General features: G+C 38.7%; 1 protein-coding gene across 5 annotated transcripts in view; it reads left to right on the top strand.

The window, feature by feature from the left end:
- SLC25A12 (solute carrier family 25 member 12) overlaps window positions 1–17,719 on the top strand; it is a 125,996-nt gene that overhangs the window by 43,510 nt on the left and 64,767 nt on the right. For 3 of the 5 annotated variants that reach the window (XM_021075518.1, XM_021075522.1, XM_021075520.1), the window contains exons 3-4: window positions 3,762–3,904; window positions 16,804–16,919. In XM_021075518.1, coding sequence (XP_020931177.1) covers window positions 3,795–3,904; window positions 16,804–16,919 — 226 coding nt within the window. In that variant the 5' untranslated portion in view covers window positions 3,762–3,794. The remainder of the gene's footprint in view (window positions 1–3,761; window positions 3,905–16,803; window positions 16,920–17,719) is intronic. The other 2 variants (XM_021075521.1, XM_021075519.1) reach the window with 1 other exon arrangement.

Here is a 17,719-nt window from a genome sequence, read left to right as displayed (position 1 = left end):
GAATTGGTAGAATCCACTCACTATCATTAGCAGTGCCATTCAGTTTATTTTCTCTTTAGCCTATGTTTGCATGCCTATTGTTTTGAAATGTTAAAGATTATTTCGTTTTCATTTTATATAGATGTGTGATGTATAGAGGCCTGGGAGGAGAATGGCATTGTTGAAAGACTCATAGCCATTCTTCTCCCTCTGTTCTTCTCATTATATTTATAATTGTTAAATTAATATTTGGTATCTACATTACTGTGACTATATATACTGTTTATTTTGAACCAAGCATGTATTATAATATTTTTAATTTTTGTACAACAAAAATACTTGTTTATAATTTACTTTTCTTTTTTTTGTCTTTTTAGGGCTGTACCCTTGGCATATGGAGGTTCCCATGCAAGGGGGCGAATTGGAGCTGCAGCTGCCAGCCTATGCCACAGTCACAGCAATTTGGGATCTGAGCTAAGTGACCTATAGCACAACTCATGGCAAGGCCGGATTGTTAACTCACTGAACAAGGCCAGGGATCAAATCTGATGGATACTAGTTGTTTTCGTTACTGCTGAGCCATGACAGGAACTTCAATTTGCCTTTTTATAGAGTTAAAAATTACTTAACTTTTCACTTACTTAGTGATTTGAATTATTACTAATTCACTAACAAGTATTTATTGGGTGCCTACCATGTGCCAGGTATTATTCTTGGGGCTTGAGATATTTCAATGAACAAACTGGACAAAGATTCTTTCTTTTGTGATATTTACATTCTAGTTGGGAGATTGACAATAAACATAATAAAGTAAATATGTAGTGTATTAGAAGATAATAGGTGCTGAGGGGAAAAAAGCAGAACAACAGAATAATAGGAATGAAGGCATGGGTGGTAATGCTAAATAGGATGATAAAGAGTAGGTCTCATTGAGAAGATAAAGGCTTTGGCAGAGATTCACACTCCTCCCAGTGTTACTTTCCACATAGCCGAATGCCTTGGATAACCTGACATTCCAGTTTCCATAGTGCTTGCCCTCTTGGAGCCCCCATTTGCCCCAGCCAGACCAGCACCCTGCAGGCCTCAGCACAGCTGTCTTGGGATTTCTCTTGGCCACTTTACTGGGTTGGATCATTTATTTCTTGGATCCTCCATCTTTCTCTTACTTGGTTCATGTTGTCTCTCTCTCTCTCTTTTTTTTTTTGGACTTCTTAGGGCCACTGCCCATGGAGGTTCCCAGGCTAGGGGATGAATTGGAGCTACAGCTGCCGGCCTATGCCAGAGCCACAGCCACACCAAATCCGAGCTGAGTCTTCGACCTGCACCACAGCTCACAGCAACTCAGGATCCTTAACCCACTGAGTGAGGTCAGGGATCACACCCACAACCACATGGTTGCTAGTGGGATTCATTTCCACTGCACCACAACAGGAAGTCCCATGCTCTCTTTTTGATAGAGCAAACTGTGCTCTAGTTTCCTGAGAAAGGATACATAGAAGGGAAAAAAGTATTGAGAACCTGGATATCTCAGTACTTTTAATCTGTCCTTAAAATTGTAAGTTTGGCTCAGTTTAGAATTCTAGGTTATAAATCATTTATGCAAGAATTTTCAAGGCCTTACTGCCTTATCTTCAAGCTTCCAATATTCTGTTGAGGAAACATTGATATCTATGATTCATAGTTCTTTATATGTGACCTTTTTTTTTCCTCTCTGAAAACTTCAGATTTTCTCTTTATTCTAATGTTCTGTGATTTTATGATGATGGGCCAGGCCCTGGTGTGGGGTTTTGTTTTGATTTATTATGGTTGGCATTTAGTGGGCCCTTGTATTCCTCCTTTTTTTCCATTTTTGGCTGCCCTGCTGCATATGGAGTTCCCACACCAGGGATCAGATCTGAGCTATAGCTGTGACTTAAGCCATAGCTGCAGCAACAAGGGATCCTTAACCCACTGTGCGGTGCAGGGGATCAAACCTGTGTCGCAGGCTCTCAAGACGCTGCTAATCCTATTGTGCCACGGTGGGAATTCCTGGGGAATTTTCTGATGTTACTACTTTGATAGTGGATTGAAGTAGCCAGACTAATCAGTTGCAACCCAAGGAGGAGGGCTTTGGTTGTTTGTGTTTCATCACATCATAGTGCATAAAATCCTTAAAATAATGAGGCATTTATTTGATAAGCAGGTATTATTATTTTATTCTCTAAAATTATCAATAATAGGTAGAACTTTTTTTTCTTTTTTCCAGCTGCTGGAACTTGGAAGAAATACTTGGGAGGAATGGTCTTATACTTTTCTCATTCATTTTACTTAAAAATTTTTTTATTGGGTATAGTTGATTTATAGTGTTGTGTTCATTTGTTAAGCACAGTAAAGTGATTCAGTTATACATATATATTATATTCTTATTCATATTCTTTTCTATTATGGTTTGTCACAGGATATTGAATATAGTTCCCTGTGCACAATAGGACCTTGTTTATCCATCCTGTATATAATAGCCTCTGCTCATTGCCAGATTCCCAATCCTTCCCTCTCATTTTATTTTTAAGGCTTATTAGCAGGTTATGTCTCTACTCCTACCCCCGACTCTTGTAGACAGGAAGCCTCAGGGTGTCTCCAGATGTTATCTTCTCATTTTCAGGTCTTGCTTACTTTGGCTGCCCTTTTGCCTTTCTTTGTCTTTTTGTATTTTTTTTTCACATATACATACACACAAATTTGAGATAAAAGTCACATAATATAAATTTACTAAATTTTTTTTTCTTTTTGGGGCCATTCCCATGGCATATGAAAGTTCCCAGTCTAGGGGAGGAATTGGAGCTACAGCTGCTGGTCTACGCCACAGCCACACCAGCACAGGATCTGAGCCGTGTCTGTGACATATGCCACAGCTCACAGCTAAGCTGGATCCTTTAACCCACTAGTAGAGAGCAGGGATCGAACCTGCATCCTCATGGATACTCGTTGGGTTCTTAACCCACTGAGCCACAACGGGAACTCCGAAAGTGACTATTTTAAAGTATACAAGTTAGTGTCTTTTAGTTTATTTACAATATCATGTGGCTGTTAGCACTATCTAAATCTAGAACATTTTCTTCACCCCCCCAAAAAAAACCCCTCTACTTGTTAAAGCAAATACTTTCCATTCCCTCTCCTCCTCGCTCCTGGTAACTACTCTGTGGATTTGCTTAGACACTATGGATTTGCTTATTAGACACATTTCGTATACTTGGGGTCGTGCAGTATGTGGCCTTTTCTGTGTTTTTTTAATCTTACTGTGTTTTCAGGCTTCATCCATATTGTACCATGTATTAATACTTAACTAGTGTTTTTTGTTTTGTTTTGTTTTGCTTTTTAGGGCCACACCTGAAGCATATGGAAGTTCCCAGGCTAGGGGTCAAATCAGACATGCAGCTGCTGGCCTACACCACAGCCACAGCAATGTGGGATACGAACTGTGTCTGCAACCCACATAGTAGTTCAGGGCAATGCCAGATCCCCGACTCACTGAGCAAGGCCAGGGATTGAACCCGTATCCTTCATAGTGGATACTAGTCGGATTTGTTTCTGCTGTGCTACAACGGGAACTCCCTTAATTAGTGTTCTTAAATCAGGCTCTGGGTGTTTGTTTTTTGACTACACTTAGAAAAATTCTGCATTTATTGTCCTTATTTCGATTTTGAGACTGGTCTTTAATTTACCTTTTTGCAAAACATTTGTTGGCTGTAAAATGATCATGATTATTTTAATTTTAAGTATATATTATTTATTTATTTTTTTAGTATGCCAGTACTGAGGTTGATGGAGAACATTACATGACCCCAGAAGACTTTGTCCAACGCTATCTTGGGCTGTATAATGATCCAAATAGCAATCCAAAGATTGTGCAGCTCTTGGCAGGTGTAGCTGATCAAACCAAGGATGGGTAAGAACTTTTGTACTTTTTAAAAATACTAATGTTCTTCAATATCTTATTAAAAAATAGGAAAACCTATAAATTTACCCATGACCATCTGGAATTTTAACATTAATAAAACATGTCTTTTCTTCAAAGTTCATAAAAACTGTTCACTGCCATTATCAAGTATACCAGATTTTTTTGAGAAAAAAAATTACATGTGAAAGTCATATTTTATATTGAATAATCTGAGCAGAATGGTTTTCAGATCGAGTATATTTCATTCATTCATTCAATAAATAGTGAGTTCCTACTGTATCATTTAGGCACTGTTCTAAGTGCTAGAATTCCACCAGTGAATAAATCAGAAAAACAATAAAAAATTTTAAAAGTAAATTATAACATTGGGGGTTATAACTGCTATGAAGAAAAATCAGGAATTTTTGTTGACTGATTTATGTGCATATCTATCTGACAGATATTTATTGAACAACCACCATTTGCCAGGCACTATGGAATTAGAAATAAAAACAAAATGAGGTTCCTGGCCTTAACAAGCTCATGGCTTAGTGAGAAAGAGGATGGGTAAAGAAGGAAAAAAAGTAATACTTTGGGAATAAGGTGTTATAATAGAACCATACGAAGCATGCAAAGGACGCCTAAGAAAGCATGGTTAACTCTGTTTTAGGTGGTCTGAACAGCATCTTAGAAGACATGATGCTTGCGTGAAATCTGGCAAGACAAAAAGAAGCTTGCTGATGGTTGAACAAATAGGAGAATAACAGGAAAGGGAACAGTAATGACCTGAGCCATCAAGGGCACAGGCATGTTTGCATCTCATATATGGTGGGAAATTTGTTATAAGTACTTTGGTGTGGCTGTGGCATTACTTTGTAGCTGTCAGAGCTGTGATTGGAGTGCATCAGAGCTATTTTTAGCCTGGCAGTGTATGGGTGGGTGCAGTCACAGAAATTACAAGGTGCATCTTACTGGAGTGTCAGTTTACTCAAAACAAGGGGAAAAGACATTTTTATATTAAAATCAAATATGACTCTATTACGGAGAGAATGAAATATTTATATGCTTTGCTTTGTGAGTTCCAGGCTACAGCCCCAGGACTCCAATGGCCTGTTTCTTTCTCCTACCTCTAAGAGGTACTTGTTTGAAAAACTTTTAAAGACTCCTTATTGCCTAGTTTTTCAAAATTATTTCTGTTATCTCAGATATGATCAGATTTTAGAAAAATTGTAGGTTAGATTAGGACAAGACTATGTGCAATGAAATCCACTTAGAGGGCTATTGTAAAAAAGTAGAAGTGTTGGTTTCTGAGTTCTTTGAATCTGGAGTTACTGTGTTCATTTGTATTTTCTCATAGAATCTGGCACAGTGCATGAAATTTACTGTGAGTATTTTATATCTTAGGAAGATTTTATATAATTTATCAATGATAATGATACTAGCGAATTTGTATACTTTTTGAGCCTAGTCTCAAAAAAAGTCGTATCAACTGCTGAGTTACTGTGGACCATAAAATCATTGGGTCTCTCAATAGTAATTAGACAGTAAGGCCTATAAAAATTAATTGTATTTAATCAGAATGCCTTCTTCAGGAGTTACCATTGGGGCACAGTGGAAATGAATCCAACTAGGAACCATGAGGTTGTGGGTTCGATCCCTGGCCTCGCTCAGGGAGTTAAGGATCTTTTGTTGCCATGAGCTGTGGTGTAGGTCGAAGATGCAGCTCGGATCCCAAGTTACTGTGGCTGTGACGTGGGCTGGCAACCATAGTTCCAATTTGACAGCTAGCCTGGGAACCTCCATATGTGTGGGTGTGGTCCTAAAAAGCGGGAAAAAAAAAAACCCTTCTTCAAAATTACTAAGTCTGTTTTAGAAACATGTAGACTACTTATTGCCATTATTTTGGTCTGGGACTTGCTATCAGATTTCCATATCTTTTCAGATGCTTCTTTTTGTGACCCTCTGCTCTGGTGCATCTCAGTAGTTATCTTACCTGAAGCTTCATGTGGTTCTCCCAGACTTAGTTGTGTTGTTAAAGTGTGGTCAAGTGGAATCAAGTGTCTAAGTTGCCAGAGTAGAATAGATCAAAAATGGGTATTGACTAGTAAGGAATCTAACAATATATATATATATTTTTTGTCTTTTTAGCTATTTCTTGGGCCGCTCCCGCGGCATATGGAGGTTCCCAGCTAGGGGTTGAATTGGAGCTGTAGCCACCGGCCTACGCCAGGGCCACAGCAACTCGGGATCCGAGCCGCGTCTGCAGCCTACACCACAGCTCATGGCAATGCCAGATCCTTAACCCACTGAGCAAGGGCAGGGACCGAACCCGCAACCTCATGGTTCCTAGTCAGATTCGTTAACCACTGCGCCATGATGGGAACTCCCAAGAAATCTAGCAATATTGAATTGTATTTACATTTAAAAAAATGTTTCTCTTTTGAAAAGGTAAATCTGTTTTTTTCAAATTTTATTTTATTTTTTGGTTTTTTTTTATTGAAGTATAGTTGATTTACAATGTATTAATTTCTGCTGTATAGCAAAGTGGTTCAGTTATAGATACATATATACATTTTTTCTTATATTTTTTCCATTGTGTTTTATCTCTGGATATTAAATATAGTTCCCTGTGCTATACAGTAGGACCTTGTTTATTTCAAATTTTAAAAACTTTTTTTTTTTTTAAGGCTGCAGGTGTGGCATATGGAGGTCCCCAGGCTAGAGGTTATGTCAGAGCTGCAGCTTCTGGCCTACACCACAGCCACAGCAATGTGGGATCAGAGCTGCATTTTTGACCTACACCACAGCTCATGCAATGCCGGATCCTTAACCCACTGGGCGGGGCCAGGGATCAAACCCACATCTTCATGGACACTAGTTGGGTTCGTTTCTGCTGAGCCATAATGGGAACTCCCAAAAACTTCTTAAACTTCTTTTCTTCCTCTTTCTTTGAAAGGAGTCAGATTGAGATTAGGTAGGAAATCTGATTCATAGAGTTAGGTCATAAAAACTATGACCTTATGATAAATATATTTATGAATCATATTATTTCTAGAAGCAGAGATAATTGGAATTTTCTAGAAATAGTGATTTTTTTTTTTTTTTTTTGGTCTTTTTAGGGCCACACACGCAGCAGATGGTGGTTCCCAGGCTAGGGGTTGAGCCACAGCAATGCCAGATCCAAGCCGTGTCTGCAACCTACACCACAGCTCACAGCAACACTGGATCCTTAACCCACTGAGCAAGGCCAGGGGTTGAACCTGCGTCCTCATGGATACTAGTCAGATTCACAGAAACAATGATTCTTAACGTCCTGTTCATGGATGGTCTTCAGAGTTTCCTGAACTTGCTAAAATATAATGCAAAATGAGTGAATTTGTATCTGCATTTTTCTGGGGAGAAATTACAGGTTTTCAGAAAAGTCTGTGACTTCATAAAGGTTAAATATCAGTTAAAAGTTTAACTACTTTTAATTTAACAGAATCAAAGGCTTTGATAATGTTTAATTTATTCCGAGTAGCCAGCCCTTCCTCATTTAACATTTAAGGAAAATGAACTCCAGAGAGGTTGATTGACTTGCCCAATGGCACAAGATTAGTTCTCTTAATTTTTAGTTCTTTTTCCCTGTAATCATTTTAAAAATTACCTTTTCTCCATTGTTCTGTTTCCCACCCTTTTACCCAGGGCAGTGATAGAAAGTTAGAATAGTTCAGGAGTTCCCACTGTGGCACAGTAGGTTAAGAATCCCACTGAAGCAGCTTGGGTCCCTGCAAAGGTGCAGGTTTGATACCCAGCCAGGTGCAGTGGGTTAAAGGATCTGGCATTGCCCTAGCTGCAGCATAGATCACAGCTGCAACTCGGATTCAGTCCCTGACCCAGGAACTTCTGTTTGCTGTGGGTGCAACCATTAAAAAAACATTGAATAATTCAGTTGGTACGTTTTTCCGAGCTCCAGGAAGGTATTCCTTGGTTCTGTTGTAGTTTTTTGATGATGAGTCCTTATAGGTATGTAACTTAAAATAACACTATATAGTATTATTTATAATTACACCAGACTAGATCTCAATTAAGAACTCACATAAGGAAGTTGCTGATTGAGTTAAGTGGGAGGAAAAGTGGGTTTAAGAGTGATCAATACCATGCCCTTTTTGTGCTCTTCCACTACCCCCTTGTTTTCTTAGCCCCCTTCTCTTCTATGCTGCTTTTCCTCCAATAGATAGTAACAAAAGCAAAAGTGTGTTCATGAAGGTGCTTGCTATGGAGAACCATGTAGAAGCAGCATTGTATAGTATCTATGGCATGATGAGTTGTCTAAAAGTAAGAGCCAAGCATTGTTGGTGAGATTGTGGCTGAAACTTTGAAGTTCTGATTATATAATGAAAAGCAAAATGATTTTGTGCATTAAATGCAGATCAGGGACTATTATTGTGTGATGTAATCTGAACTATTTTGACAGTTGCTTGTTTGAAACTGTAACTTCTAGAATGCTAGTTTCTATATTTAGCTCTGTCAGAATTTCATCAGGAAGCTCTATTCTCCTGTAATGTGGAAAACTGTATTTTCTTTTCTTAATTTTTCACAAGTGTTTTCCTTTAATAGTCTACATAAATATAGAAAAACCTCTTACGAAGTAATCTTGGTGGTTTAAAAATTACAAAATTAATGTATTAATATTTTGAAATTTTGTTAGTTTGTATTCAGTAAATTATTATTATTATTATTAATTGGCTTTTTAGGGCCACTCCTGAGGCATATGGAAGTTCCCAGGCTAGGTGTTGAATTGGAGCTGCAGTTGCCAGCCCACACCATAGCCACAGCAACATGGGATCCAAGCCCCATTTCTAACCTACACCACAGCTCAGAGCAACGCCAGACCCTTAACCCACTGAACAAGGCCAGGGATCTAATATGTTCCTCATGGATACTATTTGGGCTCATTACTGCTGAGCCACAACAGGAACTCCAACCCTGGATTACTTTAAAGCAAATTTCTGATGATGTATTTCATCTGTAAATATCTTAATATGTATTTCCAAAAGATAAGAAAAATGACCAAGCCAAAACAAAACAAAACCTCCTCAGAAATATTAATGTCTTAATGTCATTAGGTATTTGGATTATATCAATATTTGATTTTCTTATAAATTAAATTAAAAAAATTGTTTTGCTTGAATCAGAATCCAAATAAGGGAGTTCCTGTTGTGGCTCAGCAGTAACAAATCTGCCTAGTATCCATGAGTACACATTTGATCCAGATCTGGTGCATTGATGTGGCTGTGGCAGCTGCGGCTCTGATGCAGCCCCTTCCCTGGGACCTTCCATATGCCACAGGTTGGACCCTAAAAAGCAAAAAAACCCCAAAAAACCCCCCAAAAAAACAAAACCAAAAAAAAAAACCCCAAAAGGAATCCAAATAAGATCTGTATTGTATCTTGTAATTAATTAATTGCTATATCTGCACCCTTGGCACATGGAAGTTCTCAGGCTATGGGTCAAATCAGGAACTGTAGCTGCTGGCCTACACCACAGCAATGCCAGATCCGAGCCATGTCTGCAACTTACCACAGATCACAGCAATACTGGATCCTTAGCCCACTGAGCGAGGCCAGGGATCGAAACTGCATTCCCAGGGATTGCAGGGATTTGTTACCGCAGAGCCATGACGGGAACTACTTAGGTCTTTAATGAGGTCCTCCTCCATATCTTGAAAAGTTATTTATTTATTTATTTTTTTGGCAACTACAGATTGTTTGCCTTATATTTTCCCAGAGTCTGCATTTTTGCTGATTGTGTTTCTGTGGTAATGTTTAATTTAACATGTTCCTTTGTCCTTTGTATTTTCTGTAAATTGTTGATTACATCTAAATTAGTGGTTCTCCACACCCCCACACCATCCACAAAAATAAACTCAAAATGGCTTAAAGACTTAAATGTAGGACAAGACACCATCAAACTCCTAGAAGAGAACATAGGCAAAACATTCTCTGATATCAACCTTACAAATGTTTTCTCAGGTCAGTCTCCCAAAGCAACAGAAATAAAAGCAGAAATAAACCAATGGGACCTAATCAAGCTGACAAGCTTTTGCACAGCAAAGGAAACCATAAAAAAACAAAATAAAAAGACAATTTACAGAATGGGAGAAAATAGTCTCAAATGATGCAACTGACAAGGGCTTAATCTCTAAAATATACAAACAACTTATATAGCTCAACAGCAAAAAGGCCAGCAACCCAAATGAAAAATGGGCAAAAGACTTGGATAGACATTTCTCCAAAGAAGATCTACAGATGGCCAACAAGCACATGAAAAAATGCTCAACATCACTGATTATTAGAGAAATGCAAAGCAAAAACTGCTGTAGGTACCACCTCCCACAAGTCAGAATGGCCATCATTAATAAATCCACAAATAGCAAATGCTGGAGAGGGTGTAGAGAAAAGGGAATCCTCCTTCAGTATTGGTGGGAATGTAAGCTGGTACAACCACTATGGAAAACAGTATGGAGGTACCTCGGAAAACTAAATATAGAACTTCCGTATGATTTAGGAATCCCACTCTTGGGCATCTATCCGGACAAAACTTTCCTTGAAAAAGACACATGTACCCATGTGTTCATTGCAGCACTATTCACAATAGTCAAGACATGGAAACAACCTAAATGTGCATGACAGATGACTGGATGAAGAAGATGTGGTATATACACACAGTGGAATACTACTCAGCCATAAAAAAGAACAAAATAATGCCACAACACAGTAACTGCAGCAACCTGGATGGAACTAGAGACTCTCATACTGAGTGAAGTAAGTCAGAAAGAGAAAGACAAATACTATATGATATCATTTATATCTGGAATCTGATATATGGCATAAATGAACCTTTCCACAGAAAAGAAAATCACAGACATGGAGAACAGACTTGTGATTACCAAGGGGGAGGGAGTGTGATGGACTGGGAATTTGGAATTAATAGATGCAAACTACTGCTTTTGGAATGGATAAGCAATGAGATCCTGTTGTATAGCACTGGGAACTATATCTAGTCACTTATGATTGGAGCATGATAATGTGAAAAAAGAATGTATGTGTGACTGGGTCACCATGCTATGCAGTAGAAAATTGACAAAACACTATAAACCAGCTGTAATGGAAAAAATAAAAATCATTATAAAAAATAAATTAGTGGTTCTCAGTGTGGTAAATGGTATTGGCATCTAGTCCATAGAGTCCAGTAATGCTGTTAAACATGATGCAATGCACAGGAGGCTCCCACAACAAAGAATTATCCAGCTTAAAATGGCACTTTTGAGTGCCAAGGTTTAGAAATTCTGCTATAGAGACTTGATCAGATTCACGTGTAATTATTTTTGGTCTGGTATCTCTCTTGATGTTAGGGTCTATTGATTATTGCCCAGGTCCATTAATGTGTTAGGGGTTTACAATGGGTAGTGATCTGTCATTCTTTTTTTTTTTTTTTTTGTATTTTTAAAAAATTTAAGTATAGTTGATCAACAATGTTATACCAGTTTCTGCTAGACAGCAAAGTGACCCAGCCACACATGTATATACATTCCCCCTCTTATGCCATCTTCCATCGTGGTCCATCCCAAGAGACTGGATATAGTTCTTTGTGCTGTATAGCAGGACCTCGCTGCTCATCCATTCCAAACATAATAGTTTGCATCTACCAACCACAAAATTCCCTGTCCATCCCATTCCCTCCCCCTTCTGCCTAGCCAACCACAAGTCTGTACTCTATGTTTGTGAGTCTGTTTCTGTTTTGTAGGTAGGTTCATTTGTGCCACATTTTAGACTCCACATATAAGAGCTATCATATGGTATTTGCCTTTCCGTTTCTGACTTACTTCATTTAGTATTATAATCTCTAGTTGCATCCATGTTGCTGCAGATGGTATTATTTCATTATTTTTGATGGTTGAGTAGTAATCCATTGTATATATGTACCACATCTTCTTAATCTACTCATCTCTTAGTGGACATTTAGATTGCTTCTATATTTTGGCTATTGTGAACAGTGCTGCTGTGAACATATGGGTGGATATGTTTTTGTTTTTGTTTTTGTTTTTTAGGGCTGAACCTGTAGTCTATGGAAGTTCCCAGCCTAGGGGTCCAGTCAGAGCTGCCACTGCTAGCCTATGCCATAGCCACAGCAACTCAGGATCTGAGCCACGCCTGTGAACATCTATCATTCTTTTTTAAAAAATTTTTATTGAAATACAGTTGATTTATAGTGTTGTGTTAATTTTTTCTGTAAAGCAAAGTGATTTAGTTATGTATATATATATATAACATATATAAAAATATATACTTTTTCATATTCTTTTCCATTATGGCTTGTCACAGGATATTGAATATGGTTCTTGTGCTACACAGTGGGACCTAATTTATCCATCCTATACATAATAGTTTTCCTCTGCTAATCCCGAACTCCCAGTTCTTCCTTCCACCACCCTCTCCCCGTTGGTAACCACAACTCTGTTCTATATACCCATGAGTCTGTTTTTGTTTCATAGATATGTTGATTTGTGTCGGGTTTTCTGTTTGTTTCTTTGGCTGAGCTTGTGGCATGCAAAAATTACTGCTCCAGGGATTGAACTTGCGCTGCAGCAGTGACCTGAGCCATAGCAGTGACAACACCAGATTCTTAACTGCTAGACCACTAGGGAACTCTGATTTGTGTCTACTTTAGATTCCACATATAAGAGATAATGATGTGGTATTTGTCTTTCTTTTTCCAACTTACTTCACACTATGATAAGCTCTAGGTCCATCCGTGTCACTGCAAATGGCATTATTTTATTATTTTTATTATTTTTTATTATTATTTTCTGGCTTTTTAGGGCCACACCCACAGCATATGGAGGTTCCCAGGCTAGGGGTCCACTCGGAGCTACAGGTGCCGGCCTATGCCACAGCCACAGCAACACAGGATCTGAGCTGCATCTGTGACCTACACCATAGCTCACGGCAATGGCAGATCCTTAACCCACTGAGCAAGGCCAGGGATCGAACCCGCAGCCTCATGGTTCCTAGTTGGATTAGTTTCCGCTGCGCCATGATGGGAACTCTTGTGCGTAACCTGTTTGATCCATTTATCTGTTGATAGATATTTAGGTTGTTTCCATGTCTTGGCTGTCATGAATAGTGCTGCTATGAACATAGAATTCATTTATCTTTTTTTTTTTTTTGGATTTTTTTTCTTTTTTTTCTTTTTAAGCTGCCCTGCAGCATATGGAGTTCCTGGGTCAGGGATAAGATCTGAGCCACAGTTGCAGCTTAACCTGTGGCCACGGCAATGCCAGATCCTTAACCCACTGTGCCATGCTGGGGATCGAACCTATGTCCCAGTGCTCCCAAGATGCTGCTGATCCTGTTGTGCCACAGTGGGAACTCCCACATATCTTTTTGAATTATAGTTTTGTCTGGGTATATGCTTAGGAGTGGGATTGCTGAATCAAATGGCAACTCTATTTTTAGTTTTCTTGAAAAAGCTTCACACTTTTCCACAGTGTCTGCACCAGTTTACATTCCTATGAATAATGTAGGAGGGCTCCCTTTTCTCCACACCCTCTTCATCATTTATTATTTGTAGACTTTTAAATGATGGCCATTCTGACCAGTGTGAGGTGGTACCTTATTGCAGTTTTGGTTTTCATTTCTCTAAAAATAGCGATGTTGAGCATCTTTTCATGTGCATATTGGCCATCTGTATGTCTCTGGAGAAATATCTATTTAGGTCATCTTCCATTTTTCAATTGGTTTCTTTTTTGTTGTTGAATTATATAAGTTGTTTGTATATTTTGAAGATAAAGCCCTTGTTGGTTACATTGTTTGCAAATATTTTCTCCCATTCTGTAGGATGTCTTTTTGTTTTTTTATGGCATTTTTTGCTGTGCAAAACTTGTAAGTTTGACTAGGTCCCACCAGTTTATTTTTGCTGGGATTTCAATTGTTTTAGGAGACTGATCTAAGAAAACATTGGTACAATTTATGTCAGAGAATGCTTTGCTTATGTTCTCTTCTAGAAGTTTTATGGTGTCTTGTCCTTTAAAAAAAAAAAAAAAAAAAGCAAAATATTTTGGAGTGTGCCCATTGTTGCATAATGGGATCAGTGAATCTGGAGTTGCTGCAGCTTAGTTTGCGACTGCTGCTCGGATCTAAACCCTGGCCTGGGAAGCTCCATATGCTGCAGGGCAGCCAAAAATGCTGTACCTGTGGCATGTGGAAATTCCTGTACCATGGATTAAACCCAAGCCACTGCAGTGACAATACCAGATCCTTAACTACCATGGCACAAGGGAACTCCGGTGTCTTATCTTAAGTATAAGACAAGTAAATATAAGTCTTTAAGCTATTTTGAGTTTATTTTTTGTATGGTGTGAAGATGTGTTGTAGCTTCATTGATTTACATGCAGCTGTCTAACTCCCCACCACTTGCTAAAGAGCCTGTCTTTTCCTGATTGTATAGTTTTGCCTCCTTTGTCGAAGATTGTCTATAGGTGTGTGGATTTATTTCTGGTCTGTCTCATGTCCCATTGATCCATATGTCAATTTTTGCCCAATACTTTGTTGTTTTGATTACTATAGCCTTGTAGTATTGTCTGAAGTCTGGGAAGGTTATGCCTTCTGCTTTGCTCTTTTTCCTAAGGATAGCTTTGGCAATTGAGTCGTTTATGGTTCCATATAAATTTTAGGATTATTTATCCTAGTTCTGTGAAAAATGTCATGAGTAATTTGATAGGGATTGCATTAAATCTGTATATTGCTTTGGGTAGTATTGCCATTTTTAACAACATTAGTTCTTCCAATCCAAGAGCATGGGATTTCTTTTCATCTGTTTGCATCCTCTTTAGTTTCCTTTATTAATATTTTATAGTTCCCAGCATATGTCTTTTACCTCCTTGGCGAGGTTTATTCCTAAGTACTTTTTTTTTTTTAATTTTTATTTTTTAGCTGCACTTGTGGCATGCAGAAGTTCCCAAGCCAGGGATCAAATCCACACCACAGTAGCAACCTGAGCCATAGAAGTGACAACACTGGATCCCTAACCTGCTGTGCCATCAGGGAACTCCTGATGTGATTTTAAAAGCGATTGTTTGGGAGCTCCCACTGTGGTACAGTGGGTTAAGGATCCAGCATTGCTGCAGCTGTGGTATAGGTTGCAGCTCCAGCTTGGATTTGATCCCTGGCCTGGGAACTTCCATGTGCCACATGTGCATATAGTGACAATTTTACCTCTTCCTACCAATTTGAATACCTTTTGTTTTTCTTATCTGACTGCTGTTTCTGGTACTTCCAGTACGATGTTGAAGAGAAGTGATGAGAGTGGGCATCCTTGTCCTATTCCAGAGTTTAGCAAGAAGGCTTTTAGTGTTTCACCATTGAGTATCATATTGGCTGTGGGTTTGTCATAAACAGCTTTTATCATGTTGAGATATGTTCCCTTTATACCAACTTTTGTAAGGGTTTTTAGCATAAATGGATATTGAATCTATCAAAGACTTTTTCTGCATCTATTGAGATGACCATGTGGTTTTGTCTTTTTTTTTTTTTTTTTTATTTTCCCACTGTACAGCAAGGGGGTCAGGTCATCCTTAGATGTATACATTGCAGTTACAGTTTTTTCCCCCACCCTTTCTTCTGTTGCGACATGAGTATCTAGACATAGTTCTTAATGCTATTCAGCAGGATCTCCTTATAAATCTATTCTAGGTTGTGTCTGATAAGCCCAAGCTCCCGATCCCTCCCACTCCCTCCCCCTCCCATCAGGCAACCACAAGTCTCTTCTCCAAGTCCATGATTTTCTTTTCCGAGGAGATGTTCATTTGTGCTGGATATTAGATTCCAGTTATAAGTGATATCATATGGTATTTGTCTTTGTCTTTCTGGCTCATTTCACGCAGTATGAGATTCTCTAGTTCCATCCATGTTGCTGCAAATGGCATTATGTCATCCTTTTTTATGGCTGAGTAGTATTCCATTGTGTATATATACCACATCTTCCGAATATTGAAGGTTTTTGCCTTTTTATCCACTCAGCCACTCTGTGTCTTTTGATTGGGGCATTCAGTCCATTGACATTTAAGGTGATAATTGATAGATGATTATTTATTACCATTGATATGGTGTATTACCTCAATTGATTTGCATATGTTTAACCATCCTTGTGACCTTGGAATGAATCCAACTTGGTCATGGTGTATGACCTTTTTGATATGTTGTTGGATTTGGTTTGCTAATATTTTATTGAGAATTTTTGCATCTATATTCATCAAGGATATTGTCCTGTAATTTTCTTTTTTGGTAGTGTCTTTGGTTTTTGTATCAGGCTGATAGTAGCCTCATAGACTATCTTTGGGAGTGTTCCTTCCTTTTCAGTCTTTTGGAAGAGTTTGAAAAGGATTGGTAGAACTTCTTTGTATGTTTGGTAGAATTCCGCAATGAAATCATCTGGTCCTGGAATTTTTTTTTTTTTTTTTTTTTTTGTCTTTTTGCTATTTCTTGGGCCGCTCCTGCGACGTATGGAGGTTCCCAGGCTAGGGGTCCAATTAGAGCTGTAGCCACCGGCCTACACCAGAGCCACAGCAACTCGGGATCCGAGCCGCATCTGCAACCTACACCACAGCTCACGGCAACGCTGGATCATTAACCCACTGAGCAAGGGCAGGGACCGAACCCGCAACTTCATGGTTCCTAGTCGGATTCGTTAACCACTGCGCCACGACGGGAACTCCTGGTCCTGGACTTTTGATTGTATCTTTCTTTATTATCTGGAATACTTCCATAAAGAGAAACTTCCTTTCATCAGTTTTTTGGTTACCCTGTGCTATTGTTCATACAGTAAAGGCAGGTTACCAGACAATAATATTTTATATTTTATTCCAGATTGATCTCCTATCAAGAATTTTTGGCATTTGAATCTGTTTTATGTGCTCCAGATTCCATGTTCATAGTGGCTTTCCAATTATTTGACAAGAGTGGAAATGGAGAGGTGACGTTTGGTAAGAAAAAGAAAAGATTATATAGTTAAGTCAAGTTAGTAAGTCTGGTTCAGTCTTTAATTGCTAAATTTAGTAACTGCACAGAGATTACTGCCTTTTTAAGAGCTAGTCAATAAATGAAGTATGAATTTTCTAAAAGGATTTACATAGATAAAATTTAAATGGTTTTATTTTCTTTAAAGTATTAGACTATTGGAAAAATTAAGGAATCTAGGAATGTTGTTGCTTCAGCTCATTAAGTCTCTGCCAATTTCACATTCCTGAAGTAGGTGGTATAAAATTATCTTGTTAGGGGCCAGCCTGGGCAAAATTTTCATGAAACAGACTGAACAACATAGAGTAATCATCTCATTCTTTAAGGGATTTTTGACTGGAGAGTTCATAATTTCTTTTTAGCTTCTTTGGAAAATTGCTACAGTGTCATTTTAACACCCAAGAATGGACCTAAAGGAGAGAGTTAGGGCAAGACTAGTTAGCGTTTTCTGAACCCCCATTTTAGATTTTTTGGTTTTAGGAAACAAGGCTAGGATATTAAAGTTGCCATGTGAATTGGATGTAGAAATCAATTTAGGAGTTCCCGTCGTGGCTCAGTGGTTAACGAATCCAACTAGGAACCATGAGGTTGCGGGTTTGATCCCTGGCGTTGCTCAGTGGGTTAAGGATCCGGCATTGCCGTGAGCTGTGGTATAGGTTGCAGACGCGGCTTGGATCCAGCGTTGCTGTGGCTGTGGTGTAGGCCGGCGGCTACGGCTCCAATTTGACCCCTAGCCTGGGAACCTCCATATGCCATGGGAGCGGCC

The sequence above is a fragment of the Sus scrofa genome, chromosome 15 (assembly GCF_000003025.6).
Source record: "Sus scrofa isolate TJ Tabasco breed Duroc chromosome 15, Sscrofa11.1, whole genome shotgun sequence".
NCBI classification, from domain to species: domain Eukaryota; kingdom Metazoa; phylum Chordata; class Mammalia; order Artiodactyla; family Suidae; genus Sus; species Sus scrofa.
Note: the sequence above shows the minus strand (reverse complement) of the source record. Positions and strands in the feature narration are given on the sequence as shown.